We start from the raw sequence: 18,941 nt of genomic DNA, 5'->3' as shown, positions 1-18,941 counted from the left end.
GGTTATACTGTATTTAGCTGTGTCATGTTAAGGGGCTTATGTCCATTTGTCCTATTACTGATGATGATAAATGTGATTACTTGGTTAAGGCAGTTTTGCCAGATTTCTCCACTGTAGAGGTGCTTTTTCTCCTTTGTAATTGCTAAGTAAATTCTCTGGTATTTTTTTGAAACTATGGAATATCCTTTTTTCCCAACAGTTTTTCACAGTGAGTTTAGAATCCATTGATGAATAATTCTCACCTAAACCAGTTGTTACGTTAGTAACCAAAATGAATTATTTAAAAAAATTTTTTTTCAAAGTTTATTTATTTAGAGAGATACAGGGACAGCGTGAGTGGGAGAGGGGTAGAGAGAGAGGGAGAGAGAGAATCCCAATCAGGACCTGCGCTGTCATCACAGAGCCCCCTGTGGGGCCTGAACCCATGAAACCCTGAGATCATAACCTGAGCTGATACCAAGAGTCAGACGCTTAACTGACTGAGCCACCCAGGTACCCCTAAAATGAATTATTTCTATGTTTCAGTTTTAAACTTTTTTTTTTATTGTTGTAGGATACCATATACCTTTTGGAAGGAATTTGCAAAAATGATTCAAAGTAGGTCATATTTTGTTTTATTAAATAAGTCGTTATATAGCAGCTAAGTTACAATTTACTTATTAATACTATTAATTCATTCACCCTGAAAACTTTTTTCAGACTATCTGAAGATTCAGTCTCTGTTGTAGTACTCAGGTGTCTTACAGAAGCTTTACCAGAAAACAGGTAACTTCTCATATTCTTTTAAGCCTTACCCCTTAATGATAACCTTAAATTCCCTGATTAATAAAGATTTCACTGAAATTTGTTTTTCACTTCATCAGATTGAGTCGGTTACTTCACAAACACAGATTTGCTGAAGCCGAGAGCTTTGCTATTCAGTTTGGACTAGATGTTGAGGTAATCATGAATTCATTTGTTCATCAAACGAGCATTTCTTCATGTAGTAGAAACTGGGGAGACAGACATGTAAGGCGTAATTGCAATTTAGTATGATCAGTCCTATGATTAAGATGTGACCGAAGTAGACTAGGAATTCAAAGGAGAGATGGAAATATACTGGGGCAGAAAGACTTCACAGAGATCATTTTATGTCAGATCTTGACGATGTTCCCGATAGTCCAGGGGAAGGTAGGGAATTCTAGGTGTAAGGACAGCATAAGTGAAGTGAGGGAGGCGTACAGGGCTTCCAGGAACTCCCAGTAATTAGGTAAGAGTAGAATGTAGGTTATACACGCCATGCAGTAAAAGGAACTGATAATGGAGAACTAGGTGATCAGAGTATGGGGAGCCTTGTGTGTGTTGCAGAGGATTTAGGTTGTGTTCTGCAGGTGATAGGGAGCTAATACAAGTGTCCTGATTAGATTGTCACTTTGTAAAGCTGGAGAATTGTTTGGAAAGGGGCAGACTAGAGGTGTGAAGACCAGTTGGGAGACTGAACAGCTTTCTGTGGGAGACCGAACTAGTGCAGTGAGGTGGAGATGTACAAGAGGGAGGTCTGACATGAGAGGCACAGGGGAGGTGGAATCAGTGGGACTAGTGATCAAACATAGGGAGGGACAGATGTAGGGATTGGACTGGCGGGACTCTGGCTCAGCATACTTGTGGGATGGGGACGGCACTCCCTAAAATGAGAAATACGTGTGGAAGAGCAGGTAGTGGTAAAAGATGAAGGATCTGCTTTATAAAAACTGGAAACGAGCCTTTCTGGTAGGAGGTTGGAGAGTGATCTTAGCTGAATTTAGAGGTAGGTAACAACAGGGGATGCCTCAGACCACTTGGGAAGAATGTGTAGGGTAGAGAGATCTCATGTCAGGATGAGATCCAGGGGTACCAGCATGTGGGAAGTTGAGGAAGAAGGGCTGTATACATATTTGGGAAGAAATAAAGGAGGAAAACCACAAGAATGTATGATTATAGATAGAAGTCAAGGAAAGAGAAACTTTAGAGTCTAGTGCAAAGTGATCAACAGTTTCAAATACTGCAGATAAGATCAAGTATTAAGGGGTGGGCTCCTGGGTGGTTCAGTTGATTAAGTGTCCAACTTCGGCTCAGGTTGTTGAACTACTACTGACTCTTGATTTCAGGTCAGGTCATGATCTTAGGGTCGTGGGATCAAACCTGTGTTGGGCTCCATGCTTACAATTCTCTCTTTCTCTCTCTGTCTCTGTCTTTCCCCCTCTACTCCTCTCCCCTGCTTGCACTCTCTCTCTCTCTCAAAAAATAAAAAATAAGTAAATATAAAAATAAAAGATGACCACACAATTATGTTGCATGTCTAGTTTTCTAAGTTTGTCAAAGGTTCTTTAGCAGCTAGAAATAGCATGAGTTAGAAATACCCAAAACTTCAGATTCCTTTTTTATAAACCAAATACCAACTTTGATTCTCAATTCCGAAAGCTAAAAATGATAAGAAAGCATAGTTTCTCTACTTCTGTTTCTCTACTGCCTGAAAAACTTTCACTGATTTTTTATTCTGTTCACTTTTTAATTTTACTGTTATTTTTATTTATTTTATTTTTTTAATGTTTTATTTATTTTTGAGAGAGAGAGAGAGAGAGGCAGAATATGAGCAGGGGTGGGACAGAGAGAGAGGGAGACACAGAATCTGAAGAAGGCTCCAGGCTCTGAGCTGTCAGCACAGAGCCCGATGCGTGGCTCGAACTCGTGAACCACGAGACCATGACCTGAACTGAAGTTGGACACTCAACTGACTGAGCCACCCAGACGCCCCAAATTTTTAAATTATTTTTAAAGTAATCTGTATGTCCAATGTGGGTCTCGAACTCACGACCCCAAGACTGAGTCACAGGCTTTACTGACTGAGCCAGCCAGGCACCCCCATTCGCTTTTTTAAAAAATAGTTATTGAAAAATTTTCAGATGTTCAAAAAGGTAATATAACACTCACATACTCATCACCCTACTTAAAAAAAAAAAAAATATTATCAATATAGCTTAAGACCTTTTTCTTTTCTTCCCAAATACATCATTCTCCTTACCCCAACCAGAAGTATCCATTATTCTGATTTTGGTGCTTAATACTCCATTAATTTCTCTATCTCGTTGGTCATATAACTTTCTAAACAACTCACAAAATTGTTTTGCATGCTTTAAAATGTTACATTTTTAAAACAGAGGGGCGCCCTCCACCATCTTAGGAAATATTAAGTCTTTACTACAATCAGGTTTTCCCTACATTACTCCCCGAGACTTTTCAAGACATGTCAATGACCTACCTAATCAACATATCCAACAGACATCTTCTAGTTTTTCTTGTTTTTTGGGGTTTTTTGTTTTGTTTTGTTTTTTTGGGAGAGAGAGAGGAGAGGGATAGAGGGAGAGAGAATCCCAGGCAGGCTCCATGCTCAGTGCAGAGGCTGATACTCAGGGCTTGATCCCACAGCCCTGGGATCATGACCTGAATGGAAATCTAGAGTCAGTTGCTCAACCGACTGAGCCACCCAGACGCCCCTGTATCGTCCTTTTTTAAAAACCAGCTCCAGGGGCGCCTGGGTGGCGCAGTCGGTTAAGCGTCCGACTTCAGCCAGGTCACGATCTCGCGGTCCGTGAGTTCGAGCCCCGTGTCAGGCTCTGGGCTGATGACTCAGAGCCTGGAGCCTGTTTCCGATTCTGTGTCTCCCTCTCTCTCTGCCCCTCCCCCGTTCATGCTCTGTCTCTCTCTGTCCCAAAAATAAATAAACGTTAAAAAAAAAAAAAAAAAAAAAAAAAAGAAAACCAGCTCCATCCCTTTGGAACTGCATAACTTCAGGTGCATTCCTTACCCTTCCTGGAGTGTCAGTTTTCTTGACTGTATAATGGGAATATTAATAGTCACCCTATAGAGTTGGGGTGAGGTATAAATGGTTGCTCAGGTTTTTATGAGAATTAAATGAGATAATTCATATAAGGCTACTAGTACCCTTAGTTAAGGACTCAGTGGTCTCCATAACTCTTAGTAATCTGGATTACCTTTTGGTCATCTGTTAGCTTCTTTACTGTTTACTCCTGGGCCATATGAGACTTAACCCTTTTCAATAAGTCTATTGCCTGCAGTCTAGAAAGTCATCCACAGGCATTATTTTGCTTCAAGTTGCTTAATGTAGCATTTCTAAATTACAGCTTGTTTACAAGGTGAAATCCAATGATATATTAGAGAGACTAGCCTTGAGTTCGGCGGACACCAGCGAGCAGACTAAATGGCAAAAACTCGTAGATGAAGCTAAGGAAAATCTACATAAAATCCAGGTGTGTTTTCCCTGTCATGTATGAGAGTATTCGGATTGATGGATTGAATAACATTTGGTTGCCTCATTATGTCTGGTATTTCTGAACCAGGACGATGAATTTGTGGTGAATTACTGCTTGGAGGCTCAGTGGATAACCTATGAAACCACCCAGGAAATGCTAAATTATGCAAAAACAAGGGTAAGTTTTTATAACATTTGTACCTGATAGTTTGTCTCGTGCAAGATAAACCGTCTCAAAAAAAAAGAATTGTGTCTCTGTCATAGACCTGTTTTTTTTGTTTGTTTGTTTATTTAATGTTTATTTATTTTTGAGAGAGAGCCTGAGCAGGGGCAGAGAGAGAGGGAGACACAGAATCCCAAGGAGGCTCCATGTTGTCAGCACAGAGCCCTATGTGGGGCTCGAACTCACAGACCTTGAGATCATGACCTGAGTCGAAGTCAGACAGTCAACCAACTGAGCCACCCAGGCGCCCATCATAGACCTGTTTTTAAATTTTTTTTTTTTTCAATGTTTATTTATTTTTGGGACAGAGAGAGACACAGCATGAACGGGGGAGGGGCAGAGAGAGAGGGAGACACAGAATCGGAAACAGGCTCCAGGCTCTGAGCCATCAGCCCAGAGCCCGACGCGGGGCTCGAACTCTGGGACCGCGAGATCGTGACCTGGCTGAAGTCGGACGCTTAACCGACTGCGCCACCCAGGCGCCCCTATAGACCTGTTTTTAAAGTGCATTTTTACGCTGTAGTTTCCCCTCTGAACTTTGATCACCATTGCTAGTTTTATTCCTTAAAATTAAGGTGTAACACATGGGCAAAATGTTATGAGTTGTTTTCATAAAATGCATTATTTTTTAAATATGTCATTTCTTTATTGTTCACGGTTCATCTCAGAGTTCAGTGCAATTTGATAATTTGTTTCCTTTCACAGAAAATCCATCTTTCATGAAAAAGCTAATATAGCAGATACTCTAACTGTGTTTCTTATTGTTCGTCTTAGCTTTTGAAAAAAGAAGATAAAACTGTTCCTGTCTATTCTGATGGCTTAAAAGAGGTAATTACATTGGACTTAATTTGAGGGCAAATATGTACCTTTACAATATGTTTTTCAGTTCAAGATAGACCTATATTTTTTTAAGAGTGTTATTTTAACTCTTGTTTTCTTACTGAAAAATGGGAATAATAGTACTTACAGGGTTACTTTGGAATCAGATGAATTAATTTATATAAATCATTTTGTGTAGTGCCTGGCACCTGTTAAGCACACAAATAAATGTAAACTGTGATGGTGATTATCAGAGTACAAAAGTATAATCCAGCTGGATTTTACCATAAGGCATTTATAAACCACTGGGAAAACTAATTTTGAAGGGCACCTATAGTCAGTGTGCAAATGCCTTCTCTTTTGCAGTTTTATTGCATTTAATGTGATTGGAAGTGTTTCCATTAGTCCACATTGTTTTTGTTTTGTGTTACATAAATGCAGTCCTATTTATGGGAATTGACCAATAATATGGGATGAAATGGGCATGTGTGTAAGACTTCTGAAACAGAATGCCTAATTTTTGGTGTTTTTAATTGTTATTGCTTGCAACTTTCAGATTATCAGATTATTTCTATTTAGGTACTAAGGGCTCATGCAAAATTGACTACTTTTTATGGAGCATTTGGACCAGAAAAATTCAGGTGAAAAATTCCTCATTTTTCATTTTTAGATTATGAATTAGGTTTTAGTTTAGAGTGTCATAAAAGATACAGTATTGCTTTGACTGAATGTGTTTCTGGGAATTGAGTGATGGAAAATACTATTTTCCTGATGAGTTTTAGATACTCTTCTGCACCATCTTTGGAAAACTGATAAATTTGAAAGGTGGGGCACCTGGGTGGCTCAGTTGGCTACGTATCCGACTTCGGCTCAGGTCATGATCTCACAGTTCATGAGTTCAAGCCCTGCATTGGGCTCTGTGCTGACAGCTCAGAGCCTGGAGCCTGCTTCAGATTCTATACCTCCCTCTCTCTCTGCCCCACCCCTACTTGCACTCTGTCTCTCAAAAATGAATAAACGTTAAAAAATTTTTTTAAATTTGGAAGGCAAATTTAAATGCATATACCTTTGCCCTAGCAATTTCACTTCTGGCAATTGATTCTGTTAGATATACTAACACGTACACCAAGAGTAGCATTATTTACATGTATGAGGTATACCTTAAAGATAAAACAAGTTACGGGGCGCCTAGGTGGCTCAGTTGGTTAATGTAACGCAGTTTTGGCTCAGGTCATGATCTCACAGTTCGTGAGTTCAAGCCCTGCATTGGGCTCCCTTCTAACAATGCAGAGCCTGCTTGGGATTCTTTCTCTCCCCCTCTCTCAACACTCCCTCCCCAGCTGAAGCTTGAGCTCTCTCTTAAAATAAATAAACTTTAGGGGCGCCTGGGTGGCGCAGTCGGTTAAGCGTCCGACTTCAGCCAGGTCACGATCTCGCGGTCCGTGAGTTCGAGCCCTGCGTCGGGCTCTGGGCTGATGGCTCAGAGCCTGGAGCCTGTTTCCGATTCTGTGTCTCCCTCTCTCTCTGCCCCTCCCCCGTTCATGCTCTGTCTCTCTCTGTCCCAAAAATAAATAAACGTTGAAAAAAAAAAAATTAAAAAAAAAATAAATAAATAAACTTTAAAAAATTTTTAAAAAAAGATAAGACAACAACAAAGAGAAGTTTTATTGTTTTCCTTATGGCTAGTCAATCTCCCTTTCCCTGCTAATTGCAATATTATGCTAACAACCTGGCATGTATTTGTCTGTCTCTGGACTTTGTATTTGGTTGATTTTATATTCTTTATTCACCAGTATGAAATAGTCTTGATTAATGTAACTTTAGAATGTCCTATTATCTGGTAGACTAACCCTACTGTACTTTCCCTTTCAGAATTTGGGAGGGCCATTTTCTCATGTTTGTTTTTCTGTATGATGTTTGGAATGAGAATCAGCTTACCCAGTTTAAAGAAATCTTATTTTTATTGGGATTTTAAGTTTTTATTTATTTCTATTTTTTATTGGGAATGTGCTGAATCTAAGATCAATTTGGGGAGAACCAGCATCTTTACAGTATTGAATCTTCCTATTTAAGGACAGTTTGTGTCTTCCTACTCATTCTGTTCTTTTTTTATGTTCACAGCAGTATCTATTCAGTTGCTTTCATACAGATTTTGTACACTTTTTGTTAATTTTATTTTAAATTGTTTTCTACTGTTATAAATAGGATGTTTCATCATATTTTTGAAAGACATGAAAAGCTGTTGATTTTAAATTGCTTTTTAACCAGATACTTTATCAAATTCCTTTATTATTCATAATGTTTCAGTTGATCTAATTTTTTCCAAGCATATAATTATATATTCAAATAATGATAATTTTGCCTCACTTTTTCTCTTTACCTAATCTCATCAGTGCATATAGAGCAGTATTAAATATAGTGGTAATAGGTATCCTTCTCTTGTAACTGGCGTTTATGGGAATCCTTATTTTGCTTTACAATTAAGCATGATATAGGCTTTTAGTGTGTTTCTCTTTTTATCATTTTAAGAATTTTAAGGAGGGGCGCATGGGTGGCTCAGTCGGTTAATCATCCGACTTCGGCTCGGGTCATGATCTCGCGGTTCGTGTGTTCAAACCCCGCGTCATGCTCTGTGCTGATGGCTCAGAGCCTGGAGCCTATTTCGGATTCTGTGTCTCCCTCTCTCTCTGACCCTCCCCCATTCATGCTCTGTCTCTCTCTGTCTCAAAAATAAATAAACGTTAAAAAAAAAAAAATTTTAAGGAAACATTCATCATCTATTTCTGAGCCTTTTGAGAGATAGAATGCACATGAGCAGGGAGGGGCAGAGACAGAGGGAGACCCAGAATTCCAAGCAGGCTCCATGTTGTCAGCACAGAGCTTGATGTGGGGCTTGAACTCATGAACCGTGAAATCATGACCTGAGCCGAAATCAAGAGTTGGATACTCAACCAACTGAGCCACCCAGGCACCCTATTTCTGAGCTTTAATCAGGACTGAGTTGGTCATACATTACTGGTTATAGCCAAAGACTAGAAATAACCTAAATGTTCAACTATGGGGGACTAGTTAAATAAAGAATAGTAAATCCATGTCATGGAATAATACGTAGTCCTTAAAAAGAATAACATTTATGTGTGCTAATTTGGTATAAGCACCAACTTAATGTAAAATGAGTTTTTCAAAGAACAGATAATATATAGAAAATTCTGATTTATTTTAAAACGTAAAATGGGGGCACCTGGGTGGCTCAGTCGGTTAACCATCCAACTTCGGCTCAGGTCATGATCTCATGGCTTGTAGATTAGAGCCCTGCATCGGGCTCTGTGCTGACAGCTTGGAGCCTGGAGCCTGCTTAGGATTCTGTGTTTCCCTCTCTCTCTGCCCCTCCCCTGCTCACTCTCTGTGCTTCTCTCTCAAAAACAAATAAACATTTAAGAAAAAAATTTTTAATACTTAAAATAATTGCTTGTTATGTAGTGATTGTCTCAGGAAGGACCTAGAAGAGGAGATATGGCTTTTGGAGAAGATGACAGGAGCTCTACAGGTCTGAGATAAGAAGAAAACATGCTTTTCACTGTATAATCTTTGGAACTTTTTTTAACTTTGAGGAAAAAACTAAAATGTCTAATGGTTTCTCCTTGCAATATATAACTTTAATTTTTTTTTTAAACCACTAATTTTTTTCCTCTCTGACTTTGCAGTGGTAGTTCTTGGATTGAATTTCTGAATAATGAAGATGACCTTAAGGATATCTTTTTACAGCTAAGAGAAGGAAACCTTGTTTGTGCACAGTACCTTTGGCTTCGACATCGGGTAATATGTTTTGTGTTTTGTCCTTAGTGGCTTTTATGGCTCCTGGGATAGGTGATTGAATCTGTTGTCTTCACATGGATGAGAAGGGTCACAGTTGTGAGTGGGTAATGGAATGCTTGATGAAAGTATCCTGATGATATTAAATTAGAGGTAAAGATACCTTAGAAACATATTTTATCTCATCATTCAAATCTAATTAACTCCTAAACTTAGTTCAAAAGGCAACATTTTGGGGCATCTGGCTGGCTGTGTCGGTAGAGCATGTGACTCTTGATCCTTGGGTTTGTGAGTTCGAGCCCCATGTTGAGTATAGAGGTTACTTAACAAGATCTTTAAAAAAAAAAAAAAGGTAACATTTTATTACATGATTTATTGATGGGCTTTCTTAAGTAGTGTTGGTGGAGAGGGTGTTCCTGTTGCAGCTCAGATTGTGGGAAAGGATTGCCCATTAACACTGCTGCTCTGAATCCCTTCAATGTTGACAGATATACTTAGGTGCCAAAAGTGGTATCTTGGTGTGACGTCAGTAATGGACACGTTGCTTGTTAGGATTTGTACTTTGACCTGCTGCTAAATTTTCCTTTCCCTGCCAGTTTCTCTCCACTTAATTTGTTAGTTGGTACTTGTTGCCATGAAAGCTCGTGGAGTTTGTGGCTGCCGGTGACTCCCTGGTATAGAGCAAATCACCCTTAGTGCTTATAATTAAATCAGTACATTATTTCATAACAAGTCTTTTCCATTTTGGGAGGCTGTCACTTTAAATCTGTCTGAGAGGTCTTAATTTCTCACCCTGTATAATTTAGGCAAACTTTGAAAACAGATTTGATGTGAAAATGCTTGAGAACTTGCTCAACTCAATTTCTACACCAGTGTCTTTGCAAAAGCTTTGTCCATGGCTTAAAAATGATGTGATCCCATTTGTGAGAAGGGCTGTACCTGAAGGGCAGGTGAGTTACCTTTAGTATTTCCATTCTGGATCGTCCAAGTCCAGTCTTTGCCTTATGTCATAGTAAATTACACTAACACCAGTTAGTTCTTTACTGTCTCTGTTGAAAGATTACCAAGGGGGGTTTTAAATTATTCCAGTGATTGTCTGCCGAGTATTTTATTTTTAAGTAATATGTCTGTTTCAGAAAATTCTGGCAAAATGGTTGGAACAAGCAGCCAGAAACCTTGAATTAACTGATAAGGTAATACCAGTATAATTTACACTGAACAGACATTTCAAACACTCCCAGTGGCTTACAACATCACGTTGCATGGCTTCTGTTACTCTTCACAGGCAAACTGGCCAGAAAATGGACTTCAACTGGCAGAAGTCTTTTTTACAGCAGAAAAACCAAATGAGTTGGTGTTGGTGTCCTGTTGGCAATGGATTTCCTTGGTATGATCTGGATAATGACTTTTTAGTAGTAAAGCACTCAATTTATATTAAAGAGTTTGTCTACGTGTACTTAGAAATACATCCATTTCTTAAATTTTCTGTTTATGAGTTCTTCTTTCATGTAGTTTTAAAATAAAAAAAGAAAATTTTTCTTTTTTTTTCTTTTTGATTCTCCTGTCACAGCTTCAGCCTATTTTAATGCTCTGTTTTTCTCTATTGATCAAACCAAATGGGAAACAGTAGATAAACATACTCCTAAGTAGTATAATTGGGATTTTCTGCATTGGCAGCATTTCATAGTCCTTTAAAAGAATGAAATTTATTAATGCATTAGGATTAGTTTTCAAAGACTTACTTAAACCAACAAACCACTCCCTGTTCTGATTGCATTTCTTAGATTTCTAATAGCCATTATGGCTTAAGTACCAGTGAATTTTTTTTTTTTTTTATTAAAAAAATTTTTTTTTTCAACGTTTATTTATTTTTGGGACAGAGAGAGACAGAGCATGAACAGGGGAGGGGCAGAGAGAGAGGGAGACACAGAATCGGAAACAGGCTCCAGGCTCTGAGCCATCAGCCCAGAGCCCGACGCGGGGCTCGAACTCACGGACCGCGAGATCGTGACCTGGCTGAAGTCGGACGCTTAACCGACTGCGCCACCCAGGCGCCCCACCAGTGAATTTTTTTAAAGATGAAACTGAAAAAAATTCTGGGTCTTTTTTGACTGAAAAAAATAGCAGTGCTAGAAAGGGAACTAAGCTCAGAAATGCTGATGTTATGTTTGATGTTAATTTTTTTTTTTTTTAATTTTTTTTAAACGTTTTTATTTATTTTTGAGACAGAGACAGAGCACGAACGGGGGAGGGTCACAGAGAGAGGGAGGCACAGAATCTGAAACGGGCTCCAGGCTCTGAGCTGTCAGCACAGAGCCCGACGCGGGGCTCGAACCCACAGGCCGCGAGATCATGACCTGAGCCGAAGTCGGACGCTTAACCGACCAAGCCACCCAGGCGCCCCTTGTTTGATGTTAATTTGAGGTTCATGAACTGAATTAATAATTTGGCTTCTGAATTTTTAATTTCTTTTTCCCCTTAAGTTTCTAAAAACTAGAAAGGATTTATAAGTTTGTCGGGGTACCATAAATTCATTTATAAACTAATATGTGAGACATCCCCTTACAATTTCAACTTGGAAGTATTAAGGACTTAAGTACCAGAAGGTATGACTTTATATAAGGTCATAATATGCATTATGAAATTGCATTGATTCCTTAAATTTCTAAATTTATCAAAATACATACTGAACTTCCTCCTTTCTGACACAGCAGATTCTTGCCAGTAATTGTACTTACTGATTATATACTGTTAAAAATTAAATGGGAATTTTTTCTATGCATTTCAAGTATATTGATATATGTACATTTAATATATGATGTATATTGATCATTATAACAGATTTTTCCATAGAAGAGATTTTTCTCTTGCTTATAAAATCCTACTTTTGTTTTTTCTCTGTTGTCTTTTATCAATAGTGAAAATTGTGTTCTTGTATATAAGTTTAGGAAATGTTTCAATTTTATATCTGATCTTGATCTGTATAGAGAGGATATTGAGGGCCATCTAAATGATGTTTTTATACTTAAGTATAAAAATATAACACTAACATTCAGGGGTGGCTCAGTCGGTGGAGTGTGTGCTCTTGATCTCTGGGTTGTACGTTCAACCCCATGTTGAGTGCAGAGATTGCTTAAAAACTAAAATCTTAAAACAAAATAAAAATAAAACATTAAAAAAAATTATACTAACATTGAAGTTTTTCTGTGTATTTTTTTTGAGAGGGAAAATTGCTTTTAGATTTCTGTTGGATTCTGATCTGTCAATTTGTACTAGTTTATGAGTTAAAATTCTACAAAATTTAAAGGTATTAGGTGCAGATTTCCTCTGAAGACCATAATCACGGCCAATTCTTATTTTATATGAAATAATTCTTTTTTTTTTAAGTTTACTTATTTATTTTGAGAGAGACAGAGACACCACAAGTGGGGAGGGGCAGAGAAAGAGAGAGAGGGAGAGAGAATCCCAAGCAGGCTCCACATGGCCAGTGCAGAGCCCAGTGTGGGGCTCAAACCACGAAGCCATAAGATTATGACCTGAGCCAAAACCAAGAGTCAGACACTTAACCGACTGAGGTACCCAGGCACTCCTTATCTGAAATAATTCTGACTTTTTGTATATTTCCTTCTCACACTTCTGTTTTAGAAGGATTATCAAAACACAGAGGAAGTATGTCAGCTAAGGACTTTGGTAAATAACTTGCAGGAGTTGATCACATTGCATAGGAAATACAACTGCAAACTGGCCCTCTCTGATTTTGAGAAGGTAAAAGTCTAGACTTTTCAGAAGTATTATTAGTTTTTAATCACAGCCACTATGGCTAGAGCTTGCATCTATACCATCTTTCTTTTGGCATCCAGGAGAATACAACCACCATTGTGTTCCGGATGTTTGATAAAGTGTTAGCCCCAGAGCTGATTCCTTCCATCTTAGAGAAGTTTATAAGAGTTTACATGAGGGAACATGGCTTGCAAGAGGAGGAACTTCTCCTGCTCTACATAGAGGTAACTTCTTTAGATCTAGTCTTTTTTCCTTGCCTCTGTGCAATGTGTCATTATATTAAACATTTAACCTTTAAGAAATGTCATACTTTACCATTAGGATTTATGCAGCATGTTGTATTGGCAAGGTTATGTGGGATAACTGCCACTGATTGATGGTAACCTTGGGCAAAATGGGATAATATAATTAATTATTCCTCCAAATTGTTATTGTGAAATAATAGGAGCATAAGCTCAACAAATGTTAGCAATTATTTTCACACATTAATAAGCTGCAATAATCTTATTTGTAAATTCTTCAAGAATGTTTCCTTCTTAAGTTTTCTGTACCATATAAAACCTAAGGCTTTGGCAATTTTGTCTTTCTCGAGTATTGTTTAACATTCATGGCTAAGTAGTTTTTGTTTTTGTTTTTGTTTCATGTCCAAAACAGCTATTTATCTCTATCTGTGTTTTACTTTTTGTGTATGTGAGAGTTTTAAATAAAAAATATATATATGTTTATCCCCTTTTAGGATTTAAGCTGCAATAATCTTATTTGTAAATTCTTCAAGAATGTTTCCTTCTTAAGTTTTCTGTACCATATAAAACTTAAGGCTTTGGCAATTTTGTCTTTCTCGAGTATTGTTTAACATTCATGGCTAAGTAGTTTTTGTTTTTGTTTCATGTCCAAAACAGCTATTTATCTCTATCTGTGTTTTACTTTTTGTGTATGTGAGAGTTTTAAATAAAAAGTATATATATGTTTATCCCCTTTTAGGATTTATTGAAGAGATGTAGCTCAAAGTCCACCTCACTCTTTGAAACTGCATGGGAAGCAAAAGCCATGGCAGTAATAGGATGTTTATCTGACACAGATGTAAGTATGTCGTGACCGTGCAGATTTTCCTTTTGAGTGTTGCATCTTGTCTTAAAACTTTTTCTCTAATCACAAAAGCAACATATATTTGTTTAAAAAATTTTTTTCAGAGCGCCTGGGTGGCTCAGTCGGTTAAGCGGCCGACTTTGGCTCAGGTCATGATCTCGCGGTCCGTGAGTTCGAGCCCCGCGTCGGGCTCTGTGCTGACAGCTCAGAGCCTGGAGCCTGTTTCAGATTGTGTGTCTCTCTCTCTCTCTGACCCTCCCCCGTTCATGCTCTGTCTCTCTCTGTCTCAAAAATAAATCAACGTTAAAAAAAAATTAAAAAATAAATAAATAAAAATAAAAATTTTTTTTCTTTAATGTGTATTTATTTTTGAGAGACAAAGACAGAGCATGAGTGGGGGAGGGGCAGAGAGAGGAAGACACAGAATCCGAAGCAGGTTCCAGGCTCTGAGCTGTCAGCATAGAGCCCAATGCAGGGCTCAAACTCACAAACCATGAGATCATGACCTGAGCCGAAGTTGGACGCTTAACCAACTGAGCCACCCAGGTGCCCTGCAACACAATATTTGCTAAGGAGAATTTGTGAGGTTTGGAAAAAGAATTTAAAAAAAAGAAAAAAAAAAACCCCAAATTCCATTTTCTTTAATTATAAAAAGTAAAAACTTTCTCATCCCATTCTTAGAACTATCGTGGATGATGGGATGCATATATTTCTAGGCTTTTCTATGATAATACAAACATGGAAACATTTTTTTTTTGAAACATTTTTTATTTTGACTTCTCACTGTTACTGGACACCATCATAAAAATATGAATTAAAATCCTGAAAAATATTTTTTAAAAAAAAAAATTTTTTTTTTCAACGTTTATTTATTTTTGGGACAGAGAGAGACAGAGCATGAACGGGGGAGGGGCAGAGAGAGAGGGAGACACAGAATCGGAAACAGGCTCCAGGCTCTGAGCCATCAGCCCAGAGCCCGACGCGGGGCTCGAACTCCGGGACCGCGAGATCGTGACCTGGCTGAAGTCGGACGCTTAACCGACTGCGCCACCCAGGCGCCCCGTGAAAAATATTTTTAAACAGAGACTAGAGTCTGTAGGAATAGAGGTATATGATTTAACTTTCAGCAGAGAAAATATTTTTCTGAGTTTTTCTAAATAATAAAATTGTACTTTATGTGTGAAAACTGGAAGAAATATGTATTTTTGCAATCAGAGGGAATATTCTCAGAGTACTGCACAGTGGATATAAGACACCTACTGTAGATTAGACAGTGTCATTAGTTTGCATGAGACATAAATCTGAGGCCTCTTCATGATTGGTGTGTGTGTATCTTTGTAGCTCATATTTGATGCTGTGCTTAAGATCATGTACGCTGCGGTGGTTCCCTGGAGCGTAGCTGTGGAGCAGCTGGTGAGACAGCATTTAGAGATGGACCATCCCAAGTAAGATGACAGTCTCCCAAATAGTTGTTTTGGTGTTGGATAAACCTCATGTTTTCACTTGACATCTATTTATGGTTTTCTTTCCTTTACTGTGTCCCTTATTATTTCATTAAAAAAATACAATCCATGTTAATATCAACAATTTCCTTTTAGGGTCAAGTTATTGCAGGAAAGTTATAAACTAATGGAGATGAAAAAACTTTTACGAGGTTATGGAATAAGGGAGGTGAATCTCTTAAACAAGGAAATCATGGTAAGTACAATAGTTGAAGAGTCTTTTAACTCCTCTGTTCCATGTTGAAAGCAACTTGGAAAATGTAACGAGGACTTTATATTCTTTTTTTTTTTTTTTTTTAATTTTTTTTTTCAACGTTTGTTTGGGACAGAGAGAGACAGAGCATGAACGGGGGAGGGGCAGAGAGAGAGGGAGACACAGAATCGGAAACAGGCTCCAGGCTCTGAGCTATCAGCCCAGAGCCCGACGCGGGGCTCGAACTCACGGACCGCAAGATCGTGACCTGGCTGAAGTCGGACGCTTAACCGACTGCGCCACCCAGGCGCCCCATATATTCTTAAAAGCTCATAGGGCTAGGTTACTCACTACTTTCCTTTTGTTAGACAGAATGTGAGTAGGATCTTCAGGGGTATCTGGCTGGCTCAGTCAGTGGAGCATGTGACTCTTGACCTAAGGGTTGTAAGTTTGAACCTCATGTTATGTGTAGAAATTACTTAAAAAAATAAAAGAAGACCTTTTCAAAAGGAGTGTATCAGATCATCAAGTTGTACATCTGAAGTATATGCAACGTTTATTTGTCACACATACCCCAGTAAAGCTGGGCGATGGGGAAGAAGGTAGACAGGACTGTCATAAAATTCAGAATATAAATCATGTTTTAATTTTTCACACAGCTTTGTTTTTTGCTGCTTGGTTTTAATTTGATGAGTACTTTGCCCTTACGAACAAAGGATTTCTGGGTTCTCTGAGATTTCATGACGAAGAAAGTATATATTGTATATTGTCTCTGTTTCAGAGAGTGGTCAGATATATTCTTAAACAAGATGTTCCATCTTCTTTAGAAGATGCTTTGAAGGTGGCCCAAGCATATATGTTACCTGATGATGAAATTTATAGTCTAAAGATTATTGACCTGATAGATAGAGAACAGGTATGAGTTTTATATTATCCTTTCTTAGATTTCTTTGTCAACTAAATCTGTAAAAGCGCATATCAATCAAATTATCTGACTAGATTAGCACAAAAGAAAGTTACACCAAGGTGAAAATATTGGATGTTAGATTGGCCGCATGTTTCATAACTGTAGGTTCTTTAAAAAGTATTTAGTGACTGGCTCTTGGGCTTTCATACTATTTGGTTGTTATGAAACATAGACTCATGTTTTATATACGCTGTAGGACCCTTTGATTCCAGAGTAGGATATTCTTTTTTTTTTTGTATTTTAAGTGTCTTTATTTTGATATAATTCGATAACCATGAGCATACTTAAGAGTCACAACATACAAAGGTTTGTATTTTAATTTTATCTTTTTGTTTGCTATTGTCAAAACCAGAATTAGCAAATTTTTTAAAACATCAGACTATATTCTATTTTTTTAAATGACGTCTTTTCACCTTTAAGTAGAAAAGGAAGAGGTAAGTCCAAACTTCCAAACTGTCCTTTACACTTTTCTTCCTTTCAAACACTGTTAAAGGGTGAAGACTGTGTGCTTCTGTTGAGGTCTTTGCCTCCTGCTCAAGCAGAGAAAACTGCAGAACGGGTAATCGTATGGGCACGACTGGCATTACAAGAAGAACCGGATGATTCTAAAGAGGTGAGATTTTCACTAAATAAAATATAGATGAATCCAATATTTATGGATATTAATCAACAGGATAGAAAAGATGGATAAGCAAAATATGAATATCTGCTCTTCTCATTGCTAGAATGTTCTAATGTAAAAATCCCTGTGTAAATTCACTACATAGAAAAGAACCACATATGGCTGCCTCGGAGCAGTGGCTTGAGCCCACACTGAATAATCAAGGATCTGCAAACCAGGATTAATTGAACTAGTTGTTGTACACAAAGGGTTTTCCATAAAGCCATGCAATATAAAGTATTTTGTGTTGTATAGGACGTAGTCATTACTATCAAATAATGTCAGGCACAGAACCCATGTAAATCTCAATAATCTTAGAATGTTGAACTTAGGCACAATTTTAAAAGAGCCACTTCACTTCTTGAGAGAGATGAGGAACCAAATACCTAATTTTTTCAGGACACTTGAGGGTTTTTTTACCGTTTATCCCCCATCCTGTGTCAGCAGTCCACTTTAGTAATTTTTTACCTTTAGGGAAATAAGTTTGGTTATTTTGGTATCTAATATTTGTTATACTATTAGAATGCTGGGGGCTTAGGTTAAATAGGTTAAATGAATTGTCCACTTTCCTCTTCACAACAACATTCTGAGATGGGTCCTGTTGTCAGCTCCTTATAGATTAAGTTCAGAAACTAACATTTTAAGATGAGTGACTTTCCCAGCGTTATTAGAAAGTGGCAGAACCTCACCTCAAACCATCTGATACCAAAGTCTGTGTTCTTAACCACCAGCTCGGACTGCGCCCCAGAGTGGAAATACTTGAATACTTTGTGTGGACCTTGCACTTGCTAAGCATTTCACATACATCATGTCTTCAATTAAAGCTTTTCCTCCTTTGATTTTTCTTGTCTTTTTGTTTGTTTTCATCTTTTTCAGTCCTTTTTTTTTTTTTTTAATGTTTATTTTCTTGAGAGAGAGAGTGCTAGTTGGGGAGGGGCAGAGAGAGAGGGAGACACAGAATCTGAAGCTGGCTCCAGGCTCTGAGCTGTCAGCACAGAACCCGACCAATGCAGGGCTCGAACTCACGAACTGTGAGATCATAGCCTGAGCCGAAGTCAGACGTTCAACCAACTGAGCCACCCAGTTGCCTCAAATCTTTTTCAGTCTTGAAGATAATGATTATTTCTTAGACTTCCATTCTCTGGGCTTAAACAAGTTCAGTTCTTTTTAACTTTTCCAGAGAGCTTTTCCAAACGTTTTGTCAAATAAAAACTATTTAAAAAACAAAACCAAAGTGACGATTAATTACAGTGTAGCTGAGGGGTGCCTGAGTGGCTGTCTCTCTCTCTCTCTCAAAAATAAAAAAAACACATTACATATGTAAAAAAAATAGTGTAGCTGAAAGGTGTGATTTGGGGATTTGCCTGCTCTATGGTATTTCTAAATCATATATCCAAGCGTTCATACCAGCGTTTTTCATGTTTACATTCTATGCGATTCAATTATCCATTTCTCAGCGGCTTGACTCCCTGTGATGACTGACCTCTCATTTTTTTTTCAGCCATTTTACTGTTTTTTTTTTCTGATTTCATGGCTTTTGTGTATTTGTTTGTATGTGTACTTCACTAGTAGTGAATAAAAGAGTGAATAAAAAGTACGAATAAAAGAA

At 38.0% G+C, this 18,941-nt stretch overlaps 1 protein-coding gene across 3 annotated transcripts in view; it reads left to right on the top strand.

Annotated features, from left to right (window-relative positions):
- KNTC1 (kinetochore associated 1) overlaps nucleotides 1-18,941 on the top strand; it is a 75,914-nt gene that overhangs the window by 17,250 nt on the left and 39,723 nt on the right. For all 3 annotated transcript variants that reach the window (XM_045458591.1, XM_045458592.1, XM_045458590.1), the window contains exons 14-31: nucleotides 554-597; nucleotides 700-765; nucleotides 864-939; nucleotides 4,161-4,286; nucleotides 4,377-4,466; nucleotides 5,286-5,339; nucleotides 5,910-5,971; nucleotides 9,035-9,146; nucleotides 9,950-10,093; nucleotides 10,280-10,336; nucleotides 10,429-10,530; nucleotides 12,789-12,908; nucleotides 13,004-13,147; nucleotides 13,905-14,003; nucleotides 15,351-15,454; nucleotides 15,608-15,707; nucleotides 16,486-16,620; nucleotides 17,165-17,284. In XM_045458591.1, the coding sequence (XP_045314547.1) occupies nucleotides 554-597; nucleotides 700-765; nucleotides 864-939; nucleotides 4,161-4,286; nucleotides 4,377-4,466; nucleotides 5,286-5,339; nucleotides 5,910-5,971; nucleotides 9,035-9,146; nucleotides 9,950-10,093; nucleotides 10,280-10,336; nucleotides 10,429-10,530; nucleotides 12,789-12,908; nucleotides 13,004-13,147; nucleotides 13,905-14,003; nucleotides 15,351-15,454; nucleotides 15,608-15,707; nucleotides 16,486-16,620; nucleotides 17,165-17,284 (1,755 nt within the window). The remainder of the gene's footprint in view (nucleotides 1-553; nucleotides 598-699; nucleotides 766-863; nucleotides 940-4,160; nucleotides 4,287-4,376; nucleotides 4,467-5,285; nucleotides 5,340-5,909; nucleotides 5,972-9,034; nucleotides 9,147-9,949; nucleotides 10,094-10,279; nucleotides 10,337-10,428; nucleotides 10,531-12,788; nucleotides 12,909-13,003; nucleotides 13,148-13,904; nucleotides 14,004-15,350; nucleotides 15,455-15,607; nucleotides 15,708-16,485; nucleotides 16,621-17,164; nucleotides 17,285-18,941) is intronic.

This window comes from Leopardus geoffroyi, chromosome D3 (genome assembly GCF_018350155.1).
Source record: "Leopardus geoffroyi isolate Oge1 chromosome D3, O.geoffroyi_Oge1_pat1.0, whole genome shotgun sequence".
In the NCBI taxonomy this organism is placed as follows: domain Eukaryota; kingdom Metazoa; phylum Chordata; class Mammalia; order Carnivora; family Felidae; genus Leopardus; species Leopardus geoffroyi.
The sequence above is the reverse complement of the archived record's forward strand: the minus strand, read 5'-3'. Positions and strand labels throughout refer to the sequence as shown.